General features: G+C 37.4%; 1 protein-coding gene across 1 annotated transcript in view; it reads right to left on the reverse strand.

Annotated features, from left to right (window-relative positions):
- LOC129244303 (uncharacterized) overlaps positions 1-16,811 on the reverse strand; it is a 67,235-nt gene extending 50,424 nt beyond the window's left edge. The window contains exon 1 of the mRNA XM_054881919.1: positions 16,698-16,811. Within this exon, the coding sequence (XP_054737894.1) occupies positions 16,698-16,811 (114 nt within the window). The remainder of the gene's footprint in view (positions 1-16,697) is intronic.
- Between the last annotated feature and the right edge of the window lie 1,305 nt (positions 16,812-18,116).

Below are 18,116 nucleotides of genomic sequence, written 5' to 3' on the forward strand. Positions count from 1 at the left end.
GCCTAAAAGGATTTTGAAAAATTTTCAAAATTGAGTCATCTACGCCATGTTGAAAATCGGGACCGTGTTTTTTTCAAAATACAATATTTCTTGAACCGTTGGATGGATTTCAATGCAATTTACAGACAATATAGAAACAAATAAATAGTTTAAATTAGTATTATGTTAAAAAAAAAATTTCGAAATTTTGACCAAAAAAAAGTCAAAAAAATTTTTTGAATCAATTTTTAGTTGATTTGGCCAGTTTTTTAGATTTTCTGTTATACACGTAACGATTCCTTATGATTTAACCTTTATTTTGAAAAAAAAATTTTATTAAATTTACTTCATCATTTTAACGACTACTCTTCTACCATACTTTTAATTGAATTTATTGCCCAAGATGGTTTGATTCTATCTAAGACATGTCATTTTACTAGTAATAAATAAAAAAATTAATATTTTCATTTTTCTATTGCAGTGTCCGCACTCTTCTGCCACATACTGTACTTGTATTATACATAGGATGAATAATATGATTTTACTTTTTTTTTGGGTTGGCAGCTGTTTTGATTGCTCGCCAGGTCGACATTTTCATTTCACTGCTGCTAGAAATAACAGAACAAACAGCAAAACACCCACCCATAAGCACAAAAGAAAAAAAATAATAATGGTTTAGCTATTGTCACGTACATGAAAACCAAGGCTACCGTGCTAAGTAATTTTGGAATTTTATTTATTAAATCTTCATCAAGGGAAGTGGGATGAATAATGAATACTAATATAAATGTCTGTCCGGTGTACAAGTAGGCAAGTCACTTACACACTTACATGTACTTAAATATTGTATTGCTGCATATAAATATGTACACTTGTGCTCAAAATAATAGCAAGGCGACATGTTACAATGTTTTAACAATACAATTTTTTTTTTTACGTTTTTGTGACAAAAAAACCCATATAATTCAAAAATTTGTACAAAATTAAAAAAAAAAACGGATAAGGCTCCGAACTTTTTAGTATGCATGTCCCATTCAATATTAAAGTCCATTCATTCTATAAAACAATAATTTGGCCTTGCGTTAATTGCGTTACTGCTCATGAAACCTGGGAGATGCGTAAGACGGATAGAGGAAAGTTTAACATTATTTGGGCGAAAACCCCTACGCCGCATCTTATGACTGGTTCGGACAGATCACGTCAACTATCGCCTACATGAAAACGATGAATGCCTAGCTGAGCTAAATGACTGCCAAATCGCCGACTGCATAAATATTCAGCGTCTAAAATGGGCTGTACATGTTTTGATGATGTATTCAAGCGAAATTGAACGATAAAGATCGACAATAGCAAGCTGAGCGTTGACGGCCGCTGTAGTAGAATGGGTTGGTGCGTAAAGACGTACGCTCGAGTCTCCAATGAGTAAAAAGTTTTTTCTAATAGATGGGGAAATCTGCGAAGCAATGGGAAATCTCCGAGTGCATTTCTGCCATGAAAAAGCCCCCTATAAAAAATATCTGCCGTTCGGAGTCGGTTTAAAACTGTAAGCACCTCCATTTGGGGAACAACATCAATACGCGCGCCACAAATAGGAGGAGGAACTCGGCCAAACACCCAAAAAAGGGTGATATTTATAGTAAGCTGAATGTGTTTTATATAGGGTTTTTCAATTGGCGCAGCTCGATGTTGGCGCCCTGTGGCAGCCATTTTGTTTTGGTGATATCTGTCAAATCTTTTGTTTATTATTCAGTTGCTTATGCCAAATCATCATGGCATGTTACACGATTGAACAGCACGTTCAAATGATACAACTTTATTATCAAAATGAGTGTTCATTAACGCAAACGTTGCGCGCATTGCGCCCATTTTTCGGTAGACGTGGTGGCCCTTCTAATTTCTTATGGCCTATTTTGAACCATATGGACCTAGACGACATGTGGTTCCAGCAGGATGGCGCTACGTGCCACACAGCAAACGCCATTTTATTCCATTTCAACATCTACCCGCCCTTTTTGAAAAACCCTGAAAAAAAAAGAAGTCGCCCAAGAAAAACCTGGATTGACACAGTTAATGACGATGCTAAGAGCTTTATAAGAATGTTTATGCTGCTACAACAAAAACCGTTTCCACCACAGTCGGTTCTACGTTACCGAAACGACCCGGATTTATATCCGGCCAAAGACTGTCACTCCAGTAGCATTCCCCGTATGTAAATATGGGGAATGTTTATGCTGCCAAAACAACAACAAGAACGTGAAGAGCTTTGGAATGAAAAACTGAAGGATGTCTGCAAAGGATCGAGATTCTTGGTCAAAGTGATTGGGGAGCGCAAGGTTGTGCATTCTTCAGTCCGGGATCACACCAACGCCGCCAACAAAGCGTATTATGTCCACCTTAATTTGTTCAAATCCCGGCTCTCTAAAACTACAAAGCTAACTATGTACAAGACCCTTATCCGACCAATCTTACGATCGTATGGATGTGAGGTATGAACATTTAAAGTAGCTAACTGCGCGCTGATTGCTACTAGCAAGGGAAGAAAAATATTAAGAAAAATGCCTTAGCAGGAAAATGAGAGGTACTCACATCAACATAAGTACTTTCAAATAGCCAAGCGGCTCTAAAAGCCCTTCTATCAACAACTGTCACCTCAAAATTGGTAAGTGATTGCCTAAACCTTTTCAACGCGTTAGAATATAGAACATAGTAACACTAGGCTGGATTCCGGGACATGAAGGACATGAGCAAAATGAAATGGCTGATGACCTTGTAAAACAAGGAGCAAATATGCAACTTACTAGTCCTGAGCCTTTCTGTGGACTCACAAAAAGTCATATTAATGAATTCCTTAGGAAATGGGAAGTAAGGAAATTTGCTGCACACTGGCTAAACTGTGCCGGTCGCGTCAAGCCAAACTATTCCTAAGTCCCAACAAAGGAATATCTGACAAGCTACTTTCACTAAGCAGAGTAGATCTGCGTCTTTTAACAGGATATCTTACAGGTCACTGCAGCCTGAGGTATCATCCAAATAATATTGGTCTATTTGAGACCAATGCCTGCCGCTTTTGCGAAATGGACATAGAAAGCTCAGAACCTGCGCTTTGTGAATGTCCTGCGTTGGGCAGACAGAAACTTCATCACCTTGGTGGTATCGTAGTATCTTCATGCAATCTTTGGAACAACAAACCTAAAATTGTGCTAACACTTTTAAAAAGCCTAAAACTCTAGTGTTAAAAAAATAGGCCTTTCACAATAGATCAGCTCTGGTCGCAGTGCGTAAAGGCCTTCTAATAAAAAAAAAAAAACAAACACGTATGGCCCTGTAGAATCCGGTACAACTCCGAACTAAACAATTTCACTCAGAACGAGACATCAGTGATGGCTAGGTCATGTTACCCGTATGACTACTGGCCGTGCCGTGCAGAAAGCCACGACAGGAAAGTAAATGGGCGTAAAGGCCTGAGGCAGACCGAGAAACCGATGGATAGACGCAGTGGGAAACTAGCGCAAGGACTTGTGAATACGTAACTACGAAGCAAAAGCTCAAGATCGACCGCGTTGGAGGAGCATTCTGAAGAAAGCTTTGACGCACCCCGGGCTGTAATGCTGTGAAAGAAAGAAAGAAGGTTGAACCCGGAGCGTCACACCAGCAATGACGATGATGATGATGAATATTAGTGCAACAAAGTGCATGTCTTAAGTCACCCATAAATCGCTTTGAGTTTTTTTAATTTTTTCCATACAAAAGACTTCCAAAGATGTGCAGTAGAGTTTCTCAACATTGTGTGCAAAAACACAAAAACAAAACGCATAAATAAATAAAATGGAATAAAAAACAAACAAGTGAAAACTTGGTAATTCGTCGTGCTCCTATATTTTGAATACATTTTTACATAAGTATAAGTATATATACATTAGGGCGGGTCGATTTAAAAATATACATACATATTATGCCGGGTCGATTTGTGGGGAGGCAAAAAAATCGCACAGTACTCTGTGAAAATCATATTCTAGGGATCAAAATAAGAAACTTTGCCGAAGGAACCATATCTCTAAAACGAATTCTGATGTCCCCCAATTTGGGTCGAACTTTTTAGTTTCTTTTCTGATGTAAAGGCCAAAAATGGTGATATTTTGAAATGATTGTATAGGGAACCCCCCAGGGGAGTTCCAGGGGGTGTGCCACTGGCATGGGTGGATCGGCCGTCCAAAGTTAGTGGGGAGTCGATTGGAGCACTCTAAATGGGTCAAAGTGGGATTTTTCGTTCGACCCAAATTGGGGGGCATCAGAATTCGTTTTAGGTGTATGGTTCCTTCGGCAAAGTTTCTTATTTTGATCCCTAGAAAATGATTTTCACAGAGCAATGGGCGATTTGTTTGCCTCCCCACAAAAGACACTAAAAGTTCGACCCAAATTGGGGGACATCAGAATTCGTTTTAGAGGTATGTTCCTTCGGCAGAGTTTCTTATTTTGATCCCTAGAATATGATTTTCACAGAGTAATGGGCGATTTTTTTGCCTCCCCACAAATCGACCCGGCATAATATGTATGTATATTTTTAAATCGACCCGCCCTAATACATATATACGTGTACATGCCCATTACCCACAGCGCAAGAAATTTGTATCAATCAATAATAAAAAGCATCGGGAAGGCTTCTCACTTTCGCCCAATTCTGTTTATTTAAACATTTTTTTGTGTTGATATTTTTAATCCAATATTAACTTTACCAATTTTGCATTGTTGTTTGTGCTCTATTTAGGTAAACAGTTTATTTTGGACGACAATGGCATAAAAGCCACTGATTGAAATCGAATAATAGCTGCTGTGTGTATTGATTATTTGATTAAAAAAATTCCCTAATGGCTACAAAAGCTTAGTGGGAAAAGCAAAGGCCACACAAAATATTCATTTCAATTTAGTAATTTTTATTTAGGTAGCTGTGTTAATGTTTTTTTTATGAATTATGGTACGTATGAAGGTGTGGCTGCTAAGAAAAAAATTAAGAGGTTCATTTAGTGAAAGCGGCATGCTTTTAAGAATTTATTTTGATGATACTGATGATGTTAGTTTATTTAGAAAATATTCGTATAATAGCGTGGTATTTGGGATATACTTTTCTGCAACTTCATTAAAAAATATGGAAAATTGAACAACTGATAGTGAATTTGCCGAGGAGCTTCGAAAAAACATGGTTTTGCGGTGGGCATCATCATTCGCAACTGCAACATCTGGAGTCAAACCACGTCAACTGGGCCCCGAAATTTCCTTCAAATTAACGATTTTAAAATCAAATGCGTTTTTGGATAGAAACTTTGTCACCTAATAATTGCTGTAAGTATTTTTTTTTTATTTTCTTTTTGTTTATGTTATCAACAATTGAATTTTTTTGCATGATATTCCTGTAAAACCAATATCTCAGAAACTACAATTGATAATTTGATGAAATTTATTTCGGTTACCGAAAAATGTTTACTCTATCGATTTAACGTTCATACACCGTGTATTTGTTGAAACCATAATTTTTAACAATAATTTTTTATAAACAATCGCAATTATTTTTGCGTTCTTCATGTGTAAATGGACCATATTACAGTCAGATTAAGCGCACAATCTCACCTTTACTAATCTGTAAAAAAAACTTTGTTCATCCAATCCGTTCTGCAGATATCGCATTTTTTGCTTTACTCATCAACGAAATTTCCATCAAGAGCAATGCAATCATTCCAGCGCCGCTCTAACATTTCCAAATCCCTTTAGTTGAATGATTTATTTTTGCCTCAAAATGGGCCTCAGTTTCAGCGATAAGCTCTGCATTCGAGCGAAATTTCTTACCGGCGAGCATTTTTTCTCGGCACGCCAACAGCCAATTGTCCATAGTAGTTAATACTACTTACTCGTATATATCGTTTCCGCTGCGGTGATTGCAGTGTTTTATTGAAAACAAGTGGGTTATTCCTACTCACCAGTGCGGATTTCAATCAAAGCACTCAACAACAGTGCGAGTGTAAAGAATCACAAGCGTAATAGAAGACACAAACGGAAAGAAAAAAGTATGCTTTTCCATATTTCTCGATGTTGATAAAGGATAGCATAGAGGACTACTTTAGCGGTCGAAAGAATAGCTTAACTTTGACCGATTTATTTTCAGGGTGCTAAAGAAGGACAATCCGGATTCCCTATATATAAAATTCGTGGTTTATGAAAAGGCATTTGACTCTGTGAAAAGAGAATACATATGGGAAGCCTTAAATAGGTTAGGTATACCGAGGAAAATCACAAATCTAATTAGAAATAGCTACAATGGTGCGAATTGTAGAGTTCTTCACAATGGAAAGCTCAGTGAAGCTTTCAGAGTCACTACTGGAGTGCGGCAAGTGTGTTTTGTCCCCTTTGTTATTTATCGTTGTAGTGGACTGGATTTTTCAAATATTTGACTCTGTAAACCGTGGAATTACCTGGAGAATGAACACCAGTCTCGAAGATCTGGAATATGCAGATGACGCTGTTTTACTCTCGCATTCTCATCAACACATGCAGATGGAATTAAATTTTCTTTAGCGGGACTCAAAGCTACCAATGCTGCGCTGTTTACGATTGGTGATGAAACCATTGCAGAAGTTGACAGTTTTTGTTACTTGTTTTTCAATTGGCGCGGGTCGGTTTTGGCGCCCTGTGGCAGCCATTTTATTTTGGTGACATCTGTCAAATCTTTTGTTTATTATTCAGTTGTTTATGCCAAATCATCATGGCAAGTTACACGATTGAACAGCACGTTCAAATGATAAAATTTTATTATCAAAATGAGTGTTCATTAACGCAAAAGTTGCGGGCATTGCGCCCATTTTTCAGTAGACGTGGTGGCCCTTCTAATTTCTTATGGCCCATATTGAACCATATGGACCTAGACGACATGTGGTTCTAGCAGGACGGCGCTACGTGCCACACAGCAAACGCCATTTTATTCCATTTCAACATCTACCCGCCCTTATTGAAAAACCCTTTATATGGCGCTCCAACAACATCAAAACTTGCACAAAGGTTAAAATTTTTAACGCGTGCGTTACGTCTGTGCTGTTGTACGGATCGGAAACTTGCCTTGTGACATCGGCAACGAACGCAAAGCTGCAAGCGTTTATAAACAGGTGTCTGCGTAATACTACTGTGGGCAAAAAGTAAGGTGAATTTATTTGTCAAACTTCGCGGGATTAAAATTTCGCTCTAGTTATTCTTTTCATGAGTTGGCAGCACTGTTAATAACATCTGGGCCAACTTTCATGTAAGTGGCATTATCAGTAATGTATTTACGCTTGTGTTTGCCAAACGACCAAGAGTGCATTTTTCGATTTTTACAATGTCTGATTTGATTGAGCAGAGAAGTGCCATCAAATTTTGTTTGCGGAATGAAATTTCGGCTGCGGAAACGTTTAGCATATTGCAGAGGGCATTTGGTGATTCGACCATGTCGCAGAAAAATGTTTATAAGTGGTACAAAGACTTCAAAGAGGATCGAGATCGTGTTGATGACTTGGAGCGCTCCGGACGACCATCGACGTCAATAAAGTGAAGGAGTTAGTGCTAAAAATCGTCGGTTGACTGTTAAAGACCTTTCTGATATGATCGGAATATCAGAAGGATATGTGAAAACCATTTTGAAAGACCATTTGGGCCTACGAAAAGTCAACTCTCGTTTGGTACCGAAAACTCTCAATTTCTTGGAAAAAAGTCGTCGTGTTGATGTGTGTGAAACAGTGCTTTCAGACTATCAGGACATGCTCAAATGCATCATTACGGGAGATGAGACTTGGATTGATGCTTACGACCCTGAAAAAACCGACCAATCAAGCGAATATCGAGCTAAAGGCGAGGCCAGACCGAAAAGAGCACGTCAAAGTCGTTCAAAAATAAAGGTCATGATGACAGTTTTTTCGATTTTCGTGGTGTAGTGCACTATGAATTCCTTCCACCTGGCCAAATTGTTAATAAGGAATATTATTTGAGCGTTATGCGCCGTTTGCGTGAAGCAATTCGTCTAAAAAGATCAGAATTATGGGCCAACAACTCTTGGTTTTTGCATCACGATAATGCACCGTCTCACACTGCACTCGTTCTTCGTGACCATTTCGCCAAAAATTCCACGCATATCGTTCCACAACCACCGTATTCGCCTGATTTGGCTCCGTGTGACTTCTGGCTATTCCCAAAATTCAAGAGACCCCTCCGGGGAACGCGTTTCGAGTCGATTGAGGAGATAAAAGCTGAGTCGAAGAAGGTGCTGATGGCTATACCGGAAATGGACTATTTGGCATGTTTCGGGGATTGAAAAAGTCGTTAGCATAAGTGTATTTCATCGAGAGGGGATTATTTTGAAGGGGATGAAATTGATTTACAAGAATAAAAAAAGATTTTTCATTTTACAACCAAATTCACCTTACTTTTTGCACACAGTAGTATACTTAAGATATGGTGGCCAAGGGTTATAACAAACGAGGAGCTCTGGAGAATTACGCACCAAAATACTCGTAGCATCAACAGAGAAATAAAGAAAAGAAAAGAAAATGTGGATGGATAGGGCAAACTCTGCGAAAGCCTTATGAGGAAATACCGCATGGCGCTTTGACTTGGAACCCGCAAGGAACGAGAAAAAGAGGCAGACCAGTGATGACTTGGCAAATGACTATCCGCAATGAAACTCGAAAATCATTTAATGAACTGAGATTTATGTCTAGAAATAGAAATGTTTGGAATACTTTTGTTGAATCCTTAAGCTCCTAAAGGAGTATGGAATAATAATAATAATAATAAAAGGACTAAAATTTCTATTTAAGGAGTTTATTTAATACAAATTGATGCCTAACTACTACCCGAGCATAAATTTTTTTTTCTTATTTCTTCCATAAAATATTACACCTGTCGTTAGACAATAAGTAATTTGATTTACAAAAAGATGGAATGAGAGTGATATTGAAGGGCCAATGCCCCCAAGCTCATATAAAAGAAATATACATATTATTTAAAAACAAGTGGTTAACAAACAATGACAATGACATATACGATTAATTGACAATTGATTACATGGATTTCGCAAGATCTGTTGGTGTTTGACGGTTAAGCCGACTTTGGATAGATTTTTCTTTATTTGGTAGTCTTCTCATCATAGGATTTGTGTGCGTTAATAATCTATTTATGTGTCTTCTGCTAGCGCTTTGTATTGTTTCATCAATAGTATCGATATCAAGGTCGCGATGAATATCTGCGTTAGGTATGTATGGTGGAGCAAATCTATCCAACAAACAGCGATAACCAAACTGGGAAAAGTACAAAGGCTTGCTTGCCTATGCATCACAGGGGCTATGAGAACTACCCCAACAGCTGGCATGGAAGCACTCCTTAATCTCCCACCACTTCATATAGCAATCCACGAGGAAGCAGCTACGCAAGTACTCATGCTACACATGAAAGAAAATTTCAAATTGGGCAACCTCACCGGTCACCTAAGTATCCTAAATAAAATCAAAAACACCATAAGCATGGCTCAAGTTTCAGACCACATTGACCCAACTCTCTGTTTCACAAAAGGATACACAGTTACCTTTCCTGAGAGGATCGAGTAGAAAACAAACCCAAAATGCATGAATGATGATTCACAAAAATGGTACACTGATGAATCAAAAACACCTTATGGTGTAGGAGCAGGAGTAGTGGGGCCCAGAATCCACAAATCATACACTCTCACCAGGGACACCACTATCTTCCAAGCGGAACTATACGCAATAATGGAAGCAGCAAACATCATGCAACGTAGAAACCACAAGATAGTAAAGATCAAAATACTCTCGGACAGCCAATCAATTCTAAAAGCTTTAGATAGCTATACCTACAACTCAAAAACTCTCTTAGAACGCCACAAGGCACTCAATAACCTGGCATCCAAAAACAATGTCTCATTAATTTGGGTACCAGGACATGAGGGATATGACGGCAACGAAAAGGCAGACTTTCAAGCCAAAAAAGGGGCAGATGAAAACTTCATCGGACCTAGTCTTTTGTTCGGATTCAACAAAAACGACCTGAAACAAAAAGTAAAATACTGGGCCAAAACTCTATTAAATCAGCATTGGAACAACGTAGAGGATCTTAGACACTCCAAAAAGTTCCTAAGTTTCAACGCTAAAAGAGCTAGCATGGCCCTCACGTTAAACAAAAAGAGCATTCGCACTCTCACAGCCGCCCTCACGGGTCACTTCACCTGCAACAAACACTTACATAAATTATGCATAACTAACACCAGCACCTGCAGATCTTGCTGCGAAGATGAGGAGTCTATAGAACATCTCATCATCGATGGAAAAGTTTATAAACAAGTTCATGCTTACAGATGAAGACTTTCAATCACTCCCTCAGAAGGAGCTGGTACAATTCATAAGCATACTTAACAGTCAATAGATAGCATAGGGTGCACAATAGATCAATATGGTCGCAGTGCTAAAGGGCCATAGTTTAACCCTTTACAACCATTAACTATTAACCATTAGGTATGTACCAAGGTGCATTAGTTAAGGTCCTAAGTATTTTAGACTGGACTCGTTGAAGTATACTTAGATTACTTTTTGCAGTAGTGCCCCAAATCTCAATTCCATATTTCCAGATCGGAGCAATTATCGTTTGATAAATAAGCACTTTATTTTGCAATGATAGATTGGACTGAGGTCCAAGTAGTCAGTACAATTTCTTAAAACGATTTTTAACTTCATTTCGCTTTTTCTTTATATGCTCCTGCCAGTTTAATTTCGAGTCGATCGTAATACCCAGGTATTTCGCTTTGGTGTCAATATGCACGTCAGAATTACCAACGCTAACTGGCTCAATGGTTGTCCTCCGGTTTGTGTAGTTTACTTGTATTGTTTTGTTAGAGTTAATTTCGATGTTCCATTTTTTGAACCAGTTTAATGTCACATTTAATTCGTTTTGTAAATTTTGTTTTGCGACTTTTGTATCTTTATGAGATACCATGAGGATTGTGTCATCCGCAAATGTTGCAATCATGCTGTTTTCTGACTTCGGTTCGGTACAATAGATACAATGTTGGTCCTAAGACACTGCCTTGGGGAATGCCTGCGTTCATAGGTTGAATGTCTGAACATGCGTCGTTATATTTAACATAGAATTTCCTGCCTTGGATGTAACTCTTAAGCATAAGGTAAAAGTCATTAGGTAGTTGTGTTTTTAATTTATGGATTAACCCAGGGTGCCACACTTTGTCAAAAGCTTTAGCTACGTCGAGGTATATGGACATGCACACTCTTTTTTTATTCAGGTCGTCATTAATTTTGTGAACTACTCTATGAATCTGTTGGATTGTTGAATGGTTTTTCCTAAATCCAAATTGGTGTTGGGGTATCAGATTCATGCTTGTTATAACAGGATTTATCTGGTGAAATAATATTTTTTCGAAAATTTTTGATATTGTCGGTAGTAGGCTGATTGGTCGATATCATGTCGCTAGTGTAGCGTTTTTGTTAGGCTTCGGGATCGCTATAACTTCAGCTACTTTCCAGGTACTAGGGAAATATTTGAGACTTATAGCAGCGTGGAAAATATTTCTTAGATAAATTATTGCCTTGTCAGGCATATGCGTCATAATTGTTCCCCAAGTTTGATCGTATCCAGGCGATTTATTGTTTTTTAGCATACATTTAAAGTTGGAAAAAATTAAAAAAAAAAACTTTTTTATAACCTAAAATTATATGCGACAAGCTTTAGAAATGCTTCTTTCAACATCTTTCATACGTCAGCTTTTCACCAAAGTTGAAAAAGAGTATCCATCCAGTGTTGATATTTCATGCCGAAAATACAGGTGAAGGAAAAAGTTATGAGCTCTTCCTGCTAGACGCGTGTTAATTAAGCCATATCTTACAATACGTATACTGCAGCGTGGCATACTATATGGGGATTTAAAGCTGACATAACACTTCAAAAAAAGTTCTTTCACAGTTTTTTGTTTGGTGAAGCCAATTGTGTTTTACAATAGCACAAAATGCAAGTAAAAAGCAAAATCGATACATATTCAAGGCCTACAACAGCTAAGGTGAAAAGTCGGAGAAGGCAGCAAAAAAAAAATATGAAGTTTAGCGGATAAAACAGTGTTGAATGCTATAGCAAAGCGTTGAATCCAACTATTTCATTCTGGTTATATAGATTACGAAGCTGTTGCTTGCTCTGCTAAGACAAACGACAAAAATGTCGATAAAACCATGGCAATTCGATAGTGGAGTTTAGCTGCCACTTTTTCCATTAAACAGAAAACTGTTTGAAAGCACTTGCATGAAGATAATTCTAACTAAATTAAATTCATCATCGTAGTAATGCGAAAGAACTTTGAGAACTATAGCTTAACTAGCGGCCAGTGTAGCTGCCGTGTGCTGGAGCTTTACTACTAGTCGGTAGTGCCCGCGTTTGAGACTCCAGGCCTGAAATACTAAGTGATAGAAAAATGTTTTTCTAATAGCGGCCGCCCCTTGGCAGGCAATGGCAAACCTGAATATTAAATATTTACTGACTGTTTATCGCAGTAATCAGTTTTTTCGATTGGTTTTTAATTTCTAATTTTGCACATTAAGGGGTCCGGGTGGTCTAGAACTTTCAAAAAATCGATTTGTTTTTTGATATTTCGAAAATATAGTGTTTTAAGAATAAACTGTCAAGTTTTTTGGAAGAATAATCCCAGTATTTTCGATTCTACAGCCGTATTAGCAGGTAGAGACAGATTCGTCACGCGGCCACTCTCAAAACTTTAAACTCAATTATCTCAAAACTACTTTTATCGGCCTAGTGTTGTCAAAAAAAAAAAAAAAAAAAAAACAAATAAAAACCTTCAACCGAATCGTTGGAAATGTTGTACACTGCATCAATGGCTATCGCCCGTACTAGAGTCATATTAATATTTCAATTATTTTGTTTTTTTTTTTTTTTATTAAAAAACTACAAAAACGCCCAACTTAGAGAGTGTCAAATTCAAAACCGCGCCATTTTGTCAATTTTTGGCTTTTTTTTTGTATTCTAGTACGGGGCATAGCTACAGTCATACTGATTAATAATTATAATTTGTTTGATGTTTCTGTTTCAGATCAATAGAAGAGCCAAAAGGAACAACACCGTCCAGGTCTAATTTTTCGGGAGGTCAACTTTATTTTTAAACTTATTAAAATAAAAATTTTTTTTATTTTTGTACATAAAAAATTAAATTAAATTAAATTTTTTTTTTTTTTTAAATTAAATTTAAATTTAATTTTTTAAATTTTTAAATTAAAATTTAATTTTTTTATTGTAAAAAAAGTTCTAGATCTCTTAAAGACTCTCTTCTGTATTAAAGTATACCCAATAAAAATGTTAGCTTAAATATTGTTTATGCTTCCCTTCTGCACCTTCTTCATAATTTAACGCATGTACAGGTATGCAGCATTCCGCCCTGCAGCTGCTTTGCAACTATGTAGGTACACATTTTTTCTCACACAAATTCCATAAAGTTCAGCGGAATGCACAGGAAAGCTACTCAAATGAATGCTCAGCGAAATGAGACAAAGCAAGCAAACAAAAACAAAAAAGCAACGAGGAAAATATATAAAACTACAACAAATAATAAGAAATAATGTGTGCTGGTAGAAAACAAGGCGTGTCAGCGTGCTGGCGGAAGATAAATGTCACTCATACGCACCGTCGCAACCTTCGTAACAGTCCGTATTTCAATGGAAGAGAATTTCAGCAAGAAAAATGTGACATTTACTGGTATTTTTCTTCTGTTTGGTGTATTTTTGTTTTGTTTTTAATACTTCCACGAGCATCATGAGGGCGCAAAATTCTAAGTACTTGTCAATTTATGTGAGATTTAGGAGGACATACAAATAGCGGTACTAAGGGGCTGATACCCGTATGAGCGAAAATCTCCAGTAAATACAATACAATAATGAAAACGGAGGATAACAACATGAGGAGGATTTTATGCGATAAATCTACTCACATGTGCTTAGTATTCGTGTGCTACTACTGCACAAGTGGCTTACTTTGTATGTATATGTGTATATGTGTACGTTTTTTGCCTTTGCTTTTCAATATTAATAGGCAGCAACAGCAAGCAGATTCCGTTTATATGTATTTTGCCATTGCTTTTCGATAGATTATATTATATACTACATATATTTGTATGTGTTGGTCAAAAGCATAATCGCCTAAGTCGATTTATGTCAAATTTTACCTTATGTTATAAATAAATAAATTTGGGAAAGGAGAAGTTGCATGAGATCACACGAGGTGGGCGTTTTTTTTTTAATTTTTCAAATTTGTCTAGAATTCAAAACCAAATATTTATTTTTTGCTAAAACAACAAAAACCAAAAAAAAAAAAAAGATTCGGCAACGTACTCCTAGAAGTACTCAGCAAAATTGCAAAGCGATTGGTTTAGTAGATTTTGAGTTATGGCGTATACGGGCTTCAAAAACCAGAAGTTTCAGAAAACCACTTTAACCCATTCAATACGGATTTTTTTTTAAGCCACGACTTAAGTCAAACTTTACCTTAAGCTAATAATAAAAGTAAGAGGAAATACTTATGCGAAAGGTCTACCAATAATCGGAATCAGTACTGCAGGAATCAAGAAGAGGACCAGACAGCGATGGTCCAGTCTTGAACGCTGCAGGACTGCAAAGTATTTTGTGACAAGGCCGAAGAGAAAACTGTCGGACTTTCTACTAAAACCTGGAAGAAACGACGTTCGGTTGATGGTCGGTATTATTACAGTACACAATCCATGGGGTCAACATATGGCCACCATTGGAATCAATGAGGAGCCGATTTGCCTGTCTTGCTTGCAGGCGGCAAATGGCACTGAGCATGTGCGTGTACCGCATTTGCTGAAGCAAGGCGGCGAATTTTGGGTTCCGATGTAATGAGCACAAGTAAAATTCGCTCTTTCAAACTGGAGGATATTTTGGAGGATTTGTCAAAAATGCTGGAAAGTTCTCACAGGTCTAACTACCTCTATTACTCTATTCTATCCTGTATTTTTCGTTCTGTTACTTCTCTCTTTTCCTTCTTGACTAGCTACCCTTTAACTTTCCAGAGCTTTAAATGCAATGGGCTTCCTGAGTGTTTTAGGAGTTACCAAATCTCTCGGTGCTTCTTCGCTCGATCTTCCAAATTTCATTTTAATTTATTTAATATAAAGGGTGGTTAAGTTTTAAGGGCCGGTATTGATTTTGAATAAAATACAATTTTTTTAGGAAACTATTTTTTCTCCTTATTATGATAATATTGGTATAGCTCAATCACGTATAGAACAAAAAATTGGCCAAATCCGATGGTCCGAATTTTCAATGACGCTGAGGCATAATTGAGGTTCTATGCCGTTAATGTGCCGAATTATCTCATCCTTTACCTCTTGCATTGTTGCTGGCTTATCAGCGTACACCTTTTCTTTCAAATAACCTCAAAGAAACAAGTCCAACGGTGTCGTTGGCGTTTAGGTGTGGCTCACATTCAACATCGGCCCTTGAAATTTAACCACCCTTTATAATATTTCTTCCATTAATATCAAAAATATATTATCCAAACAATTTGCCTACTGCATAATATGCAAATCGCTACATTTTATAAAATTAGGGCCCTAAATACGTGCACATGTAACCTAATAATTGTGCACACAATGCGCCGATTTAGACAAAGTATTTGAAAGCTAGTCTCGCCTCAAAGGTTCTTTCACCAAAATTTGCATAAATTTGCAAAAGAGGTGTGTCTGTAAGCCCAAAATTCGTTAAGAAATTTCAAAATAAATTTTCAAACTATAACAAATCAAAATTTACTCAACCGATTGAACAGCCGTTTTTTTGTCATAAAATTTTGAAATATCTACTATGAATCTACGTTAATCAAATTCAGCAACTATCACCAGTTACTATTAAAAACTGAAAATCAAAAATCATATTTTTAAAAAAATCGTTACATGTTTAAATGCGCAAGGTGCCAAACTTCATTAAGCGGGAGCACTTTGCGCGCTTGAAAAATGTGTGCTCGCTGATCTCTATGTATTTTCTATATTTCTATTTGTTATTGTATTGCTCAGCACTACTCTTTCCAATATACTTTGCTTCAACAGCAGATCAGCGCATGCTAAGTTTATGCTAGTACAGCAAATATAAAGCATTTTTCACCGAAAGCTTGCGTTTCGACTTAGCCGATTGTTGCTTATATCCACTGATATGTTGCTGCTCATTGTCGTAAAATACCTATTCAACATATGGCTACAAGTACGTATAGATGCGAGTTTATTTGTATGCTCACTTACTTCTCCACTTCAACCACAGCACACCTTGCTGTATATTACGGCGTCTAGCAACTTGGCACTTACACGAGCTCCGCACTTGGGCTGCTAACAACAGTGAATACGAAACATCGGGATGTATGCGACAGCAAGCAGCCAAGACGCGCGGCACCCAACAAAAGCCGTTCACATAAACAGTTGCTATTGTTACGTTGCTACTCTTTTACTCGTTTACTCCTTCATACTCCGTGTCTATTGCTCTTTCTCCCTTTTATCTTTGCCCCTACGGCTATTGTGCTGGCACTTTTGCTTATCACAACTCGCAGTTACAGCCACCTTCACATTTTGTATCGCATTCACATTCCAATTCAAAGTCTCCTTTCCAATTCATAGTCTCCTTTGCCTTGCTCTCCATTTGCTGCACAAGTATTATTTGTGTTGTATGCTGCATGGTGTGGTGTGGTGTGGTGTGCTGTGCTTGTATGTATTTAGTGCGCTTGCCAAGTAAGTATAACATGTCGACGATTTCATTTAACCAACAAATCTTTAAGCTGTTAGTTGTCTCTTGTAATACTCTCAGCTGTCGGCATATGTCGCAGCCACATGCGAGTATGCAAGTGCGGGGGTAAGTAGGTAAGTGAGTGCGTATGTATGCGCTGTCGTTATGCTTCTTTGTAAACTTGAGTATTTGATTGTTAACTTGTGTATGCTCCCTTGTCACTACTGCCACTAAAGCAACCACCACAATTGCAGTTGGTTACAAATACACAATTATTTTAAGCCTACAGGCTGAGTTGAAGCTTAAATAACACGGCACACCTATTTTCAAACGAGAAAATTTGCATGAAATCCTTCACAAAAAACACAAAGTTATGTTAGTGGGCGCAAAAACCCTCAACCGTGGCATGGAATGGAAATTTATAGTGCCATTAAGCTTAAAAAAAATTTAAGGACATAAATCTTCAACCTAAACAAAATGATTTTCGAGAAGCCACTTCGTCACACTCACTTTAAGAGTCCACTAAAATCAACACTATTTGTTCCCCAAGCGGTATGTGACACTAGAAACTTCCTTTCTAAAGTCTTAGAAAAAAAGTGATGAATGTGAAGGTAGCTGTATTTTCGAAAAGTAATAAACAAGAGCGCTGTTACAATAGCACCAGCACCAGGATGGAAGTGGGAAAAAGCAGCAGGCACAAGATGGCGTGAAGGTGTAAAAGAGTGAAAGAGTAGTAGCGATGAGTGGATGAATAATCCACACTAGCCAACCGGGTGGGCCACCTAAGAGATTTCACGAATGCTGGACATCCGAATCCACCGAAGTGCAGTTAAAGGTAGCCAAATATAGAGAATTGTTCTAAACAGGAATTTTCCTAAACAAACAAAGAAAAGGAAGGATTTTACTGGGCCTCGCGCGTCGTGGCTGCTTGCGCTACATAAATTCAATATTGAATTCTTAGTTTACAATGTTTCCAAATCGCCTGAGTATTCATGTCCTTTTTCGGCGAACTAAAAAGTAAAAAAGTTACTCATTATGTGGCTGCAAAGTCTATTATAGAAATTTGCGTGATGTTATCTGCTCATAAGACAGATTCCACGCCACAGAATGAGGTTATTCGCAAGTTGTATGGTTCTTTAAGCCTTGGCAACAGCCTACTTAGTCCTGCCATAAGTTCTGTTACGTTACACGTCAGGCCTGTTATAGATATAAAATTATAGAACTTTTTTAATGAAGTTTTTGTTCAAAATCTCCATGCATCTAATTTTATATTTATTTAGTTTTCTTCTTTTTGTTCAAAATCTTTATGCATTTAATTTCATT

This window comes from Anastrepha obliqua, chromosome 4, assembly GCF_027943255.1.
Source record: "Anastrepha obliqua isolate idAnaObli1 chromosome 4, idAnaObli1_1.0, whole genome shotgun sequence".
In the NCBI taxonomy this organism is placed as follows: domain Eukaryota; kingdom Metazoa; phylum Arthropoda; class Insecta; order Diptera; family Tephritidae; genus Anastrepha; species Anastrepha obliqua.